The following is a 16075-nucleotide window of genomic DNA, read 5'->3' as shown; positions in this document are numbered from 1 at the left end:
CCCGAAAACAAAGATAGTCAAAATACATAGCAAATGTCTGCAATTTATTTTAAAGCAGAGATATTGACTTGGTTGGAATTTCAGTGTGGTGCCTTACACTAAAGAGCCTCATTTTTGGAAATCAAAGAAAATATACCTACTTGTCTTAAGTAACAATAGCATTGTTACCAGTCTTGCTGTTTATCCCACATATTCTACATTGCCTAAACAGCAGGCAGAATAGATAATAAATGGACATTCTCTACCCTCACTGGAGGCTTGTTTTTTCAAGCACACACCCAGGCCTTTACCTAAATGTGCAAAAAAAAGAAAAGAAAGTCATAATTTAAGGAGTCCAAAATAAACTATTCAGGATCAGTAACAGCAGCTTTATGTCTCTTTAATCATAAATATTTTCCTTCCTAACTCTCAGTGTGGAAACCTGACTGCCAGTAGAACTGATTTTAATGACAAATGATTGAGGGAAGTTTTCAAGATACATGAACACCACCGCAAATTACCAAGCAGGGGTGAAGTACGCCCATTCTTTGTATGCCCTAGTGCCTGAGTTCTGCATTAAAATACAAGGTGAATTTATTTAATACTCCTGACCTACCTAACAGATTTGTTCTACAGATCCAAGCTTCCCTTTGTGCACAGTTTGTTTGGGTTCCCTGCTTGGCTTGAAAGCATTTATTCTCAAGCCTCTCTATTAACAAATATTATAACCAATATTATATGCTAAGCAATTTTTAAAAGTCAAATTCAGATACCTAGTACTATTTGCATGTGACAAATTAATTTCATCTACTATGCTTCAAAGCTTTACAGCTTTGCAAGTGCTTATATCTTTGAGCAGCCTTTACCTAGGTGTCTGATTCTGTTGCTTGACTTTTGTTCTTGTACATATTTCTGCAAACAAGTACTTTTCTATTCTGAACAGACAGTCCTTTAAGTTTCACAAATTTCTAATTTTTGTCTGTGATATAAAATCATCTTTTATTATTTGATTTTTATTTTATTTTATTTTATTATTTATTTATTTATTTATTTATTTTATTTTATTTTTATTATTATTATTTACATATCTCTAATTTCATACTGTAATCACAATTAGCATCTTGAAAGATCTACAAGAAAACAAAACAATCATCCTGCCTTCAGTTCTAAAATTATTGCTTGCTGGGGATACCATAATTTTTAAAAATCCCCAGTCTGAATATGACTTCAGTATCACATGTTACTTCTGGGTCAGCCAAATATCTTTACTGTCATTAGCGGTCTGCAACACAGTGTAAAAGACTTCACTTTGATTCCCTGCTTTTACTTACTTGACCAAGCAGACAGCTACATTTATGCCTATAAAACAGCTTTCATTGAAGACTCTCCAAAGATGCACAGCAAAAAAATGCGAAGGTGTTGCTGTTCTTAGGGTGATTTTACAAAGAAGGAGGCCACGCATGAAATACCAAGAAATCTGAAATAAATTTTTCAAACTTGAGAGTATGTCATTACGGGAGATCTAGATTTTACTAATGCTAAGTATTTCTACTAATGTTAAGTGAACCTACAGCTCTGTGTCAAGCCATAGAGACCTTAGCATCCTTAAATATTGTTATCTTAAACAGGTCTTACAAGGCAGTTTTCAGAGAAGTCTTCAAAAAGTCTTCACTGGTTTATCAATACATCTCCAGTGTGCTCTATTGGCAAGATTCTTGTTAATTCAGGTCAAACCTGAATTAACAAGACTTTTATGATAGAAGCTAATTCTGCATAGAAGTACTGGACTATCTACAATGGATCTCAAGAGTCATGTAAAAGCATTTATCAGTTTCTTTTCTGTCCTATTTGATAATATCTGTACCGCTTTTGTAACTGCGTTGACAATCTTGGATCAGCAGAGTCACAACTACTTGCCTCAGCTATCTTGAAACACATGGCATGGAACAGGGAAATTTTGATAATCATAAGGTTGATCATAATTTCAGTAATTACTTTAGTGACAGACCATATATTATATAGTCTTAATAAACTGAGAGAGGCTAAGAAAGGTTTGTTTCAAAGTTGTTGACGAAGAACAACAGAATAAGGTAAAAATAATTTAAAAGAAAGACTAGCTTCTTGGACATTTATCACAGTACTACAGATGGGGATATCAAGTTAGAGTGGAACATAAACTGAATAGATCAGTATGACATTAAAAGGCAAATGCCATTTTGAGCTGCATTACCAAGACTATTGTATATCATATACAATAGGTAATTACTCTATGAAAGCTTCAGCTAAAGTACTATTTGCAAATCAAACTAGTGAACTTGTTGCTATTTATGGTGAATTGAGTAGTATTCATGGCAAAGTAACAAGAGTGGTAATAATTTTCAGAAATACAACGTGAGACATATTTGAAGGAAAAAGGCATTGTTAGGTCCATGGAAAAGGTAGAAGAACCAAAAAGAAAAAAAAAAAAAAAAAAAGAAAGTCTTCCAGTCTTCAAAAGTCTGCTATGAACTATGCCTAGGACAGGACAAGAAGAAATCAGTTTATTTGGAAAGCAAAGTATTTTGTTTGGTTATTAAGAAAAACTGACATTAAAGGCAGTGAAGTAGGCCAGTACTTCAGTATATGAAGGGTATAGTGGGATTTTTTAGGAAATTTCAAAACGTGTCATAGACATGTTCTATACATAATGATCTTGTCTCAAAACAAATACAAGTCCTGAGATTTGTTACAGATCTGAAAATCTGCAATTACATGAATTCAAGGTGACAAATATACTGCACAGATCCAGTTTAAAGGGAAGTAACATATCTTTGTTTATCATACACAGTTAGTGATGTTGGGTAGTCTCCTGCTCACCAGCAGAATACTTGCTTTTCATCTCCAAGGTGTGGTACCAGTATCCTATAGATATTTTATATTAATGAATTTACTTTTCCTGGTATAAGTGAACAAATTTAGAGCATATACTACTGGCCTAGCCTTCATAGTACAAAAAAAAAAGTATTTTAAAGGCTGGAAGTTCGATTGTTTTGAATAAGACAAAGAGAGAGTTAAGTATTTTAAGAGCCAGAAATTACTTGTTATGTATTTTTTGATGGTCCTTTTTTGCAAAATGAGACTCTGAGCTAGCAGCACTCCTGATGAATAGTATTTTCTATTGGAGTCTGGAAAAATGTTTCTAGTGGTATGCTTCTACACAGATTTCCTGATTAAATGCCTCCTAAAACCATACATGGAGGACCAGATGTCTATGCCTTTCCTGTGCATCAATGGCGCACTCGAATTAATGATCATCCTTCCTTTTAAATATCGCATTTGTTTTAGCTCTAACTTTAAAGCAATTGTTTCAATTCTATCAACATCTCTTATGAAGCACTAAGCAATGCTTTCACATAGGTAGTAGATGTGTGTGTTTGTGGCTGGTCTGTAAAAGCAATAAAGTCACAGAAGAAGCCAAAGAAGTAGCAGGGATGCAATTTTTTGTCTTTTAAGAGAAATACATTAATTGAGTTAGAAGGGCCTAGACCATGCAGTTTCCTTCTAAAAAATGTGACTTGGACTGTACTTCAGCCATTCTTTAAACTTTTAAAGAGAAGGAAAAGAGAAGAGAGAAGAAAACATATTGAAACCCTAAGCTATCCTATATTAATAAAGACTGGAAAAGAAAATAGCAACAATGTTATGGGAGGCTACTGACAATAAACCTTGGATTAATGTACTTTGCACACCATCAAAACCCAAAACACTGTATCTGCTATGCCACCTGAAGACTGTGCTAATTAATTCTATGATTAGGAGTAGCAGACCTGATATTTTAACTTTTTTTTTTTTTTTTTTTTTTTTTTTTTTTTTTTTTTTGTGGCTAGACATGGCACTGAACAGACAATGCCACAGAACTCCTAACTTTGTAAGAGTTGCTGTCATAGTTCTTATGTCACAGCTTGTGGTAGTTCTGTAGCAATGTATTTCTTACCAGTGCAAAGACAATTAATTTGCAATAACAGGTCAGCCAGAAGAAATTTAATCAAAGTGATCTGTGAAACAATGTTGCCTCCTTGGCTTGGGGCAGGCTGTAGAACTGCTTAAAATTTAAAATTTATGCTGTCTAGATCACAAAGGCAAACAGAGTATTGATAATCTTTTTTATTTACATGTATCCAACATAAAATGGCTTTTGCTTGCACACAGTATATTAATTTACAGAAGTCATAGAGGATACAGGCATATGAAAGCTTTTCAGGTACAACAAGAAACCACAAGCAAGAGAATTAAAATAAACTATTCCATGTATAGAGCATAATTTTACAAAGACAATCTCAGCTGCTACAGACTCAAGGTCATGCTCTAAGAATAGCCACTCTTTCTGGGAGAGTACTTCACAAAGAACAGTTTCTTGCAGTCCTTCAAATGACAACTTCCTTTGTTTATCCTTAGACCCAATGCCCTGTCCTCATCATCTCTAGCTCTGCTCTGAACAGAGGTATTTCTTAACATTACTGGTAGAGTGAATTACACAAGTGTGACTAACTTTTATAGTAGAAAGTCACATTTTTGTATCCTTGAAATCAAATGTACTGAAAGACTCTTGTGCCCTGCATAATTAATTTAAATTCACAACCTACAAGTTACCAATGTTGAAAGACCCACATTTAAGTTTAAACTGTTGCTAAAATACTCTGAGAATTCAAAAAGAACCATTTAGACAACTGTTCACTCTTCCCCTTATTTTCATTTTCCATCCATATATTTCTCTAATTTCACACACACACACACACACTGGTGGGGCCATAAATTTGGAGAAATTGGTTCCAGGTTAAAAACCAACACTTTGGATGTGAAATCAAACTAACTGAAATTGGGCAGCCAATAAACAAAGGAAATTCAGAGTCCTATCTGCAAGCACTGTCAATTGCAAACAGTATTTGGCTTATGATCCAGTGGTAGAAGTGCATGGATGAAAAATACTTCAAAAAGGAAACCAGTGGCTATAAAAAAAAAAATTGGACACAATATTTTATTTTCTCCAGATTCCTAAAATTTAAAGTAATACCAATAGCAAAGTTTACATTTTCTTTTTGTAACTACCTCACCGAAATGAACAAATACAGGAAGTCTATTAGATATCCCCAGCAAAGTCTTTATAATAAAAGCAGTGAGGATACCTGGTATTCTAACTAGATCTTTGAATGTGAGGGTTACAATCAAGCTCAAGTTCAAAAAGACCTATTAAGTATCTGCCATTACAGTAGCTGAATCCACTGCTAGAAGAGGTCAAAATCTAAAAGTTGGTCTTTCATAAGAAGGCAAGGATCAAGCTGTCAATTCTTCTGCCTTCTTTTCTTTCTCTTGACATGAAGATCAAATAGTATTGTAATGTCTGAAGCAATTATTAAAAAATAAAAATAAAATGGAATAGAGAAGTTATGATGGATGAGGAATCTTTACGCCACATTATTTAAGACCTGCTTTAATGCTCTGTACTATATTCAGCTCAGGTTGCCACATCCATATAAAAGCCACCATTTAAGCAAGGTGTGAATAGCAGAAAAATAATTCTTCTAAAAGTAGGGCAATCTTAGCAGTAATCTTTCAAGACCAGAAATGAAAGATTTTGTGATTTGCCCTGCCATATCATATTTGATATTTTTGTTGTTTTTAAGATACTGAGCCACCGATCACTATTAGCTCTGACTGGGACATTTTATTTGTTAAAACTAATTTATGAGATCAAGCTAAGTCCACAAATACTTGTTGTAAGGTACCAGGATGAAATAAGTAAAATCCCATCAACAATTAGAGTTCAAGGCAAAAGCAGTTAAACTGGGTAAGAAAAAAGAGAGACTTTCCCATCGTGCTCACAACTAACTCTCCAAGGCAGTAATTTTTGACTGGTGTAATATAAGGAAAACAAATGGTAAAACACTAAGAGAACTGAAAAACATTGAGATTCACTTGGGAAAAATAATCTCAAGTGTTACATGAGATAAACTGAAACATATTCCAGAATGCATATAGAACACAACGTGTGGTCTCTGACTAGCAGTTACTAAGTTATAGAAAACAAATTTGATGGACAAAGATTGGAAGTGACAACAGAGAAAGAAGAAACTTCTATCTAGAGAGGTCTTAAATGTAAACATATGTATTCTTATTGGAGAAAGGATGATAATAGAACTACCAAAGAGATCCAAACCATTTATTTTTTACTTTTTTTACTACTATAAGTGAGTTGCTTAAAATTACTACATTGTACTCCTTTCATCTCTAAAGTTGAATAGTTGAATAGTTTTTTTTCTTTGCTTCTGTTTAAAATCTTCTAGTGTCCTTTACAAGAAACTGTTGTAGAACTACAAAGTAACACCTATATCTATTGCTTTTAATATATATTCTTTCAGATGAACTCACACTGTCCTGGAAGCGTATTTGTCTTAGAGAACATCTGCAGATGCTTTGAAGAAAGTTTAGGATAAATCAAACTGTGGTAGCAACCTGCAAAAGAGTGTTAGAAAATATTTGGTACAGAGGATATGGTACAAAAATAAAAAAAGGATGGATATGTCGCAGACAGCCTTTTTTCATTCTCCACAACCACCATTATGACTGGGAGAACTTAGCAACACTGAAGTGGTGCAAATGCTTTGAATCACCTTCAATATTTTAGTGCAAGAGGCAAAGGAAACATAATTAACTATTCTTACTTCACTTCTTCTGTGACAAAAATACTTCTTGACTCAGAACACTGCAGTATCAGTATTGTTATTTGACATAGTTTCATGAGCTTAATACTGAATTTTGACAGCTGGCTAGCAGGGGTTAGGAAGTTATATGTTCGGAAGTTAGGAAATGTTATCATTACAAGTATGTACACAATATTATTTCAGCCCTTTGATGTGAGTAGTACACAACATCTGCAATTGTATGCTTGTGTATGGTTTTCTTCCTGCAACATGTGCCTGAATCAAGGACAGAGAAACTATGACAACCTCTAAATAGACTGCCTGTATAATGAACGGAGCTTATTTCCTAATACTCCTGCTTAATTTACTGCTAAAGTTTTAAGGCATGTGATGAACAAGACAGAAAGAGAAAGCTGGAACTAGGGTTAAAGCAGATGAAGCAGATAAACTTGATCCTGGAGACTTAAGATTCTACTCCTGTCTCTAAGCTCCTGTGCGACTGACTTTAAACCAAATTTTTACAGTTGGTCCCCAGTCCACATCTTGTCTCAGGTCCCTGGGGTTCAGAGCTATGTTTAGGTGAACCCCTTCAGAAGTAGCATCCTTGATACTCTGCCAACATAAGGTCAAACTTCAAATTTAGTCAGGAAACTATAGTTTGCCTAAGAAACCTTTAGACCCTTTTTTATAATAAATCTCCTAATCAGATTATTGACAATGGTTGAAGTTCTCCCAAATATCATAATGTGATAGACTAACTAGCATAAAACTCACACAAAAATGCCTACAAGGAGGAAAAAAAATAAGAGAAGAAAGGGAAAGAAGAATCTCCAATAGAAAGTAGGAGAATATCTTTCGTCAGTCATGTTATAAGCCACGCCACTGTTGTAAGTAACACTTAAGCACAGAAACTTAATACAAATATTTAGTATGTATATGGATGGTACAGCCATATTCCTAAATAAAATGAATAATCAGATTAGGACTTCATGATGGCATTGGCCCAAAATATTGATGGGTATTTTTAGAATGGATTCTTTGCCCCAGTGCAATCTATGGATTACAGAAAACAGCCTTCATTTTCAGGACTGGGAATAATTTCTCTGTTGGAGATTCTTTCTACCAGTAAACTCTTTTTTCATTTACACTTCAATTACACCATTCTTTAGAAGTGTTCTGTGTTCCCTTGACACCCATCAGAATATGGAAGATTTCAGTTTGGAACCCTGCTATAGTCCCTTATGTCCCACCTCACCACTATTTGCTGTGTGGGCAAATCCTCTGGACCACACCTCCAGGTCTGCAAAATGAGCAAGATTCAAGCAAAGCATAAATTCCTTCTGTGAGAAATAGGATCAAGACAGCAGAGAATACCACACTCTAGAGACATCACAATTTAGATGAATTATGGTTCCATTCTTCTCAAGTTGCAGTTACTACTCAATTTGCAATAGCTTGGTGCTCCAAACTGTGAAAAACAAAAACAACAAACGAACCAACTAAGAAAAACTCCAAAAGCAAAAAAACACAAACTAACCAAATGAAAAAGCCCTTCCCAAACCCAACCTCCCCTAAACCCAACAAAGAAACCCAAAAAAAACCCTGAAGAAAAATATTTTACTTTCCAACTTTGTTCACTGATGAACTTGTCCAACACTAATGAATCTCAGACAAGGAATACTACTAATTTGTTATGGTGGTCAAATCTGGTTTTGAAGGAAAATTACAGTGAGAAAGACTTGCTGTCTATGTATGTCTATGTATCTCTGTTGATGAGGCTGAAATTGTTAGAGTCACTGTCTTCTTCATGAAAAAACTATCATTATTCTAAGAAGGAAATAAAAATTTAGGCTTTGCACTTATCCTCTGAAACCTTTCATATAATATCCAAAATTTAAGGTAATTACACACATTGAAAAGTCATAAGAAAGTCCTGTAACACACCATGAGTCCGTATGCTATCTTTTGACACTGAACTGCAAGTAAAGGTGTGTTGACATGATTTCCCACAATATCAATGATGTGCTGATTTCACAGTCACTGCAGCACTATAAAGAAACAAAAGGAAATGGTATAGTATTTTCATACGGGCCCTATCATCTTAATTTTATCTCAGAATATACTACACAGTAGACAGACTTGAAAGCAGTAATTCAAAGGAAATTTAAAACACTATTGTATATGTGACTGAAAGCATGACGTTGAAAGATGTGAAATTTTAGAAAAAACTTGGAGCTTGTTCAGTCTGAAGACTAATCATGTTATGTATTCAAATGCCACCAGTTAGTTATTTTAGTGCTGATCCTATAAGCAGAAGTGTCTTACTCCACAGTGTTTATCCTGTAACCCCTATTGTCAACCCAAGAATCAGAACTCCCAACAGCCAGCTTGCCTCCAGCCATCTTACCTCCTCATCAGCTTTCAAGAGGCTGTAATATACTGCCAATACAAAAGACATTGGCTTATAGACAGGAGGAAGGAAAAAAAAAGGTTTAAAAATGCTGGATCAAATATCAAGCAAGATAACAACGGAGTAACTCCATGAAGCTTTATTCGTTTTCATATAAAATTACTTAGAGTCTTTAAAAATAATGTAACTGGAAGCTATTAATGATTGTGCTACACTTAAGACGATAGATCAGAGCTTAGATTTTTTTTTTTAATTGATATAGGCTATTGTAAATGTAAACTACTCATTCAGTGCATATAGAAATATATCCTCCAAGTGCCTAGCCCCAGTTTAACAAAAAAAATCGTTTTCCAAAGTAGTACGGAAATCTGGTTTAAAGTTTAGTTGAATGGCCATCTACCTACTCTAATACTTTAATAAAGCTGGAACCATTTATAATCTGTGATTCACTTCGGAGAAACTGCACACTGAAGATCAGACTTGTAAAGGGCATGGTATATCTTTATTCCAGCAGGTGACCATGCCTTTTGCAAGCTAAGGTTGCAGCACTTTATTTTTGATAGGTATCAGCCTGCTTTGACCCTTCCCTCCTTCGTGTGTGTAGAGGTGGTTGTGAGGCTCTGAAGGCTTTCACCACGAGGGGGCTGTGTGAACACAATTTTTTGGCAACTTCTTGGCCCTTCCCTGGTTCAAAAGGGCATATGCGTTTTTATGTACGATAAAATGTGACTTTGAAATAATTAACAAGGTTTTACTTATCTCTCCCCTTTGACAGAAAACGCACCAAGTCATGGTTTAATTAGTCCCGTGATTTTTTTTTTTTTTTTTTTTTTTTTTTTTTTTTTTTTTTTTTTTAACGACCATAAATTTCTCAAAATCTTCTTTGGTCATGGTACTTGTATAAAAACCCCAAAATCCCGATGAACGCAAAATCCTTTTGAATTGTCATTTAGAGCCTCAAACATGCCCTCAAAGATCGAAACTAATCCTGATGAAGAGTGGACACTGCAAACCTGTTCATAAGCCGACACATATTATGCCTAAGCAAGGTATCCCGCAAATACCCAGAAAACAGTATTTCACGGAAACAGACATTGAGATATATTATGTCAGGTTTTATGAAAATCTAGTTTTGATACTAATACAGATAATTTACCCTTCTCTCTTCTGACAGGCATAGGAAATACACAAGTAACAGAGATGCCAAAATATGGTAACAAGCATGGGAAGTTGGCAATTCCCGAGGACATGCCGTTCATTACAGCAAGCTTACTGTGAGTTCAGTCCACAGCAGATGCAGGAAAAATCAGGAGGGCAGACGGCTACCTCCCCTCTTCTCTCAATTTTTCTCAGCTCCTGCTAGGTCATCTGAGTGTTCAGCTACTCCAAAAGGGAGCAGAATGTTCTATCCGTGTTTCACATCGCCTGGAAAGTTCTCCTCATGCTCACTTTTTAACGGTCCGGTCGTGTTTAAAACTCGTGTATGAACCTCGTGTTTACACGGCGCCTGACGAGGGGAGCCGGTTCTGACCGCACTGGTGACCCTCAGCGCCTTCTCAGGCCGGACACGAGGGACAGCCGCGCTGGCCTGCCCGTCCCCGCAGGTGAAGCCCGGCGGCCCTCAGCCCTTCCCCCGACCGAGCAGCCTGTGCGCCGCGGGCCGGCTCGCCGAGAGGCCGGCGCTCCGAACGGGTAAGGGAAGGTTCCGGCGGGGACTGCGGCGAGCGGCGCTCGGCAGCGCGGGGCTCGCCCGGCGCCCTGCCCGGCCCCGCGCGGAGCGGAGCGGCCCTGCGGCCGCGGGAGCGCGCGGAGCCTCGCGCCCCGCCCCGCGGGAGCGCGCCCGCCCGGCCGCCCCGTGCCTGCGCGCACAGGCAGGGCCGCGGCGGCGGCTGCGCTTGCACGGCGCCGCCGGGGCAGGGTTTCGCTCGGTTTGGCTCCGTGTCACACACAGATGTGACTCTTGTCTGTTCCCTGCGAACGTACGACCGTGACGGCTCACCTCCTCCCGCCTCCCTTACCCACCCCCCCCGCCCTCCGCAGGAAAAAAAAAAAATCAAAAATCCCACCCTTTTACAAAATATTTCTTCAGATCCCACACCGAGTAACAGCCGCCGCCTCCGCCGCCGAGCCCTGGGAGCTGATGGAGCAATGGGTGGGAAGCGGGAAACTGGCACCACGAGCAAAAACTTCGCCTAACTTTTCCCTTCCTTTCTAACGCTCTTCCCTCTTCCCCTCCGGCTCCTTACCCCCTCCTCTGGGCTACGCTCCATTTTCCGCCGTCTCTCTGCCCCCTCTCAGCCCTCCCTCCAGCTTTCTTTCGCATTGCCGCCTTCCCTCTCGCTGGCTCCAGCAGCGCCTGGAGCCGATAAGGAAGAGGAGAAGCAGCGGGAGGGACTGCGGCCGCCCGAGGAGCAGCGGGGCGGAGGACGGGAAGGCGAGAGGGGGCAGAGGAGGCTGAGGGGCCGCAGTCCCGCGCGGCGCCGCCGGCCGCCCTCGCCACAAAGTTGGCGGCGGTGGCGGGGTGTTTTTGACAGCTGGGCGCGGGCGGCCTCTGCCGCGGCCCCCGCCTGGCACAGAAAGTTTGCGGGGGAGGGAGCGGGCAGAGGGAAGGGGAAAGAGCAGTCGGGGGGGGTGTGTGTGAAAGAATAACCCCCTCTGCCTGCCGCCCTCGCCCCTGAGCGCGGGGTTAGAAGGAAGCGGCGCTGCCCTCTCGGACCCGCTCGCAGCCTCCCCCCACCGCCTCCCCTTCCCCAGCCAAAGATCCCAACAACAACAAACCAACCTGTGGAGGCTCTGACCCGAACCTGGGTCCCTCCTCCCATCACTTTCCAGCTCTCCGCTGAAAGCTCTTTCCCTTTCTTTCTCCCTGCTGCTCCGGCTGAACTTTGGGGGCTGAAGTTTTGAGAGAGTCAGAGAGAGAGAGTGGCGGGGGGAGGGAGGGGAGAGAAAGAAACTGTCGCTGCTGCTGCAGCTGCTGGGGTTTTTATTTTCTTTCTTTCTTTCTTTCTTTCTTTCTTTCTTTCTTTCTTTCTTTCTTTCTTTCTTTCTTTCTTTCTTTCTTTCTTTCTTTCTTTCTTTCTTTCTTTCTTTCTTTCTTTCTTTCTTTCTTTCTTTCTTTCTTTCTTTCTTTCTTTCTTTCTTTCTTTCTTTCTTTCTTTCTTTCTTTCTTTCTTTCTTTCTTTCTTTCTTTCTTTCTGTGTGTGTTGGTTAGTGGTGCGGGATTTTGTTTGTTTTTTGGATTTTCTTTCTTTCTGATTTTTTTTTTCTTTTTTTGAGGGGGAAAAAGTATTTTTAAAAAAATCTCCATTTTTACTCCAAATCACCTGGGGGGGGGGGGGTGCGGGGGGGGGGGGGGGGAGGGGAAGGGAAAGAGAAAGGGAAGGGGAGAAAGAGAGAGTGTAGTGCTGAGAGCCCAGAGGCAAAAGGAAGGGTGCAGGCACTGCCGCTGAGAGGAGATCGAGAGACAGGGGGTGCACTTGACAACCAGCATGCAGAGATGGTAAGAAGTTTCCAGCAGCCTTTCGTTTTCATTCTAGCCTTTACTTTGGTTTGATTTGATTAATAAATCGTGCAGTAACACAAGCAGCCCTGCTTGCTCTCGGTGTGTTTCAGCCTTCAAAGAAACAAGCAGTCGGGCAAAACGAAGTAGGGATATAATAAATAAATAAATAACCTCTCTGGTGCGTGGATTGGGGGGGAAAAAATGTCTAAGAGGTTGTGCTAAACTTTAAGTGAGTTTATGAGGTTGGAATGGGATGGCCACATGCTTTTTACCTCCTCCTTCCTTTCACTAAAGATGAGGAGCTAGTGTAAAAAGTGTTTGCGGATGGAGGGAGGGAGGGTGAAGGTGGAGTGGAGTCGAGTCGGACATACGGTGGTCTCATCTATTTTGGCCACCACCTTCTGCTCGGAAATGAGTACGTAAAGGTAACCTTTGAGAGCGGGAAGGAGCTCTGTGTTCGCGTGTGAAGCATCGCCTGCGGCAGGGAGACAGGAGTGTAAATCCACCTTCCCTCCGAAACTCTTTTTTTTGTTGTTGTTGTGCATGTGCTTGCAGTTTGCACCTCTCCAATCAGCGATTGCTAACAGAACTTGGAGAGTTATACTGATGCCCTAACTGTAAAGGAGAAGGTGGAGCCCCTCAAAAACCAACTTTGAACAAGTTTTTGCTGCTTATTTCTTGTGCTGTGTACATGCACGTCTCCTTTACAGTAGAGGTTTTGCAAAGCAGGGTTTGGGCTTTTAATTTAAAAATTAAAAGTCGAAATGGCCAAGGACCTCATTTGACTGAAGTCCGTTTGTCAGGGTTGTGATGTGAGGATAGGTTAAATAGCTGCGAAGGACAACTTCATTTAAGCCGCGACTGCACTTAACATGCAGAATGATAACTGTTCACGTTAACACGTGGATTGACCTCAGCTGGTGATGAACGGTGATCATCCCACATTCAGTGAAGCAGTGTGTTTCCAGTGGCTGTTCGACTACTGCTCTGCTTTCAGTCAGCTTTTGTCACCTCACTCCAGGGATGTTGCAGAGCTGTCTTGTGTGCCTTGAATATACACATACATACATACATACATGCACATACGCGAGTGTGTATATATATCTATATGTCTCTCTGCTTATATATGTGTATGTTTCTGCATGCATACGTGTATGCATGTATATAAGTACACAAACTATAGATAGAGAATGTCTGTGTGAATGGAGTTTACGATGGAGGGTTTGTGTTTTTCCCTTCTCTCCCTAACATGACATGTCTTGTTTCAGTGATCAAAGCCACAATTGCAGTGTGGGAGATGCAACTGTCAAATGTAGACAACAAGGAAAAGGAAAAAAAAAAAAAAAAGGAAAGGGGAGAAAAAAAAAGGGGGAGGGGGAAAAAGCAGCATGTGCCCAGGACTGTGGTTACAGTAACACTGACAGAAATTAAAGTGGTTTTGAAAGCAGCGTGCGATTTATGATGGTTCCCATTTACCCTAGAGTCAAGCTGTTGTAAAATTGATGCACAAAAGACATCATGTAGTAATCTGGTGTACCCAGGATTAAAGTGGCAACGAGCATCTTTTTTGTGTGTATGACGGTTAAAATGGTTTGAAGCTATTTTTTAAGTAGGAAATCAAAGCAGAATATTACTTATTTCTTTTCTTAATCTGTATGTTAGCTGTAGATAGTAGTTGTTGAAATATTTTTTAGTGGAAGTGGATTTATATTTCTCATTATATTCCTTTTTCCCCTCTGTATTATAACCCACCTCCACCGACCAATTATAAAATGGGAAGCATTTTTGTCACAGTTTCAGAGTACAGATGTTCACAGTTTAATTACTGAGTTCATTTCAGACAGTAATATTTAATAAGCCTGATCAGCATATCTGCACAAGAATACCAAGTTCCTGCAAAAGTATGTGGAACTTTCCTTGTCCTTAAAAATGGCAGGATTTTTAAATCTGAGTTTTAATGGGGCATATGTGCTCTCTGATACACTAGTTTCATTTTAAACTGCCCAGTATTAATGAGCCTACTAGCTCTATGTATGTTCTGCTTTAAAATCCTGAAGCACGTGTATCACTGTGGAGGCCCAACTAGGAACACAGACTGGGGACAGAGATCTGGGTGCAACAACAGTAGCAGGGCAGAAGACCTAGCCCTTAGTTTATTTTTCTATTATATATCTGTGGCAAGGTGACCATGGATTGGAGAAGGGTATCGCTACCTCTCCTGTCACATTGGTCCAGGAGGCTGTCATTCAACCTCCCCTTGTCTTAGAAAAAGTATTCATAACATTGCCAATATTTACAAAACATGGTCCTGTGTTTATAATTCACTAGCGTGAGAAACTGCACGTTTCTCCTTTAATATGAACACTTAGCAAACCAAAAAAATTCATAGCAACACACGTGAATTTTAAAACTTGCTGAATATTTCAAATGAGTCATATTTACCTAATCCATGTGTAGAAAAGTCTAAGTGTAAATTATAAACCGTTTGTCATGAGCAAATTTTGAATCTGCTTTTAAGACTTGGGATTGTGAAAGTGTTTCTTAAGCACGCATCTTGCACATGTAATAGAAAATCCCTGCCTTGGTACACTGTTTTGTAAAAAATACAGCAGTGTGACGTTTTAGAAGAAAAAACTTTTAGGAGCAGATCTATGCCTTTAATTGCATTACATTTTTATTTTTGAGGCATTTGAGAAAGAGAAGAATGCAATTGCAGTAAACGAAGTAAAGAAACAGACAAAAAACAGAGGTGGCTATTGCTATATTGAAATGTAAATGTTACAGTTTGAATTTTCTGGTGAGTTTTTGAGTTCAGTGCTTTACATAACATTTTGTCCTAATCTTGCTTGCTGTCAGAGATGTTTCATGGTTGTGCAATTGCTGCAGTCAAGAATGCCAATTTGCATTCCAGGAGTGTCATTTGATTACTTTTATCTACACAGCTCGAAGACCAGCCCAGACCTCTCATTTCATCTTGCCATGTCACGAGTCAGTGCTGTGTCCTCTTTTCAAAAATCTGCCTGATTTAGACAAGAAAGAAAAGTACTTTCATGTTGCAGCCGCAGTCCCCTGCTAACTTGTCAGCAGCAGGATATGATTCACTTGGGCCCAGAAGAATGGTACAGAGATGAGGGTTAGGCGGTTCAATAAGCCTATGGACAGGTAGTGTGTGACATCCCAAGAGAGCTTAAGTTAATGAAGAACAGGTCTGCTTAGTTCTTCATACTATGACCTGGTGCTGTCCCCACAGTTTTCTCATTTGATCTTTCCCAGCAAATTGATCTTTTCTAGTACTTTTTTGCCTTCCAAGTTAGTCCTTGTGGGACTGAAATTAGCAGAGCAACTTAAGTTGGATAATACAGCTGTTCAGAAAAGAAGAAATTGGACACTAGCTCATAGAGGGGGGAGGGGAAAGTAAGCTATTCTTTCTGTTGTTACTGAGAATTCCTTTTATTTTTAATACTACAGTTTTATTTTCAACAACTTCACAATCACAGTATTACTTTG

The 16075-nt window shown here is 39.3% G+C and overlaps 1 protein-coding gene and 1 long non-coding RNA gene across 11 annotated transcripts in view; one reads left to right on the top strand and one right to left on the bottom strand.

Annotated features, from left to right (window-relative positions):
* The window catches only part of LOC134564684 (uncharacterized), a 48755-nt gene extending 36376 nt beyond the window's left edge, over nt 1-12379 (bottom strand). Inside the window, exon 1 of the long non-coding RNA XR_010083610.1 lies at nt 11849-12379. This is a non-coding gene — a long non-coding RNA (uncharacterized LOC134564684). The remainder of the gene's footprint in view (nt 1-11848) is intronic.
* BNC2 (basonuclin zinc finger protein 2) overlaps nt 2242-16075 on the top strand; it is a 346571-nt gene continuing 332737 nt past the window's right edge. For 5 of the 10 annotated variants that reach the window (XM_063423714.1, XM_063423713.1, XM_063423708.1 and 2 more), the window contains exon 1: nt 11152-11218. In XM_063423714.1, coding sequence (XP_063279784.1) covers nt 11207-11218 — 12 coding nt within the window. In that variant the 5' untranslated portion in view covers nt 11152-11206. Of the gene's footprint in view, nt 10759-11151; nt 11219-12437; nt 12566-16075 lie in introns of those variants that run through there. The other 5 variants (XM_063423715.1, XM_063423712.1, XM_063423711.1 and 2 more) reach the window with 4 other exon arrangements.

This window comes from Prinia subflava, chromosome Z, assembly GCF_021018805.1.
Source record: "Prinia subflava isolate CZ2003 ecotype Zambia chromosome Z, Cam_Psub_1.2, whole genome shotgun sequence".
NCBI lineage: Eukaryota > Metazoa > Chordata > Aves > Passeriformes > Cisticolidae > Prinia > Prinia subflava.
Note: the sequence above shows the minus strand (reverse complement) of the source record. Positions and strands in the feature narration are given on the sequence as shown.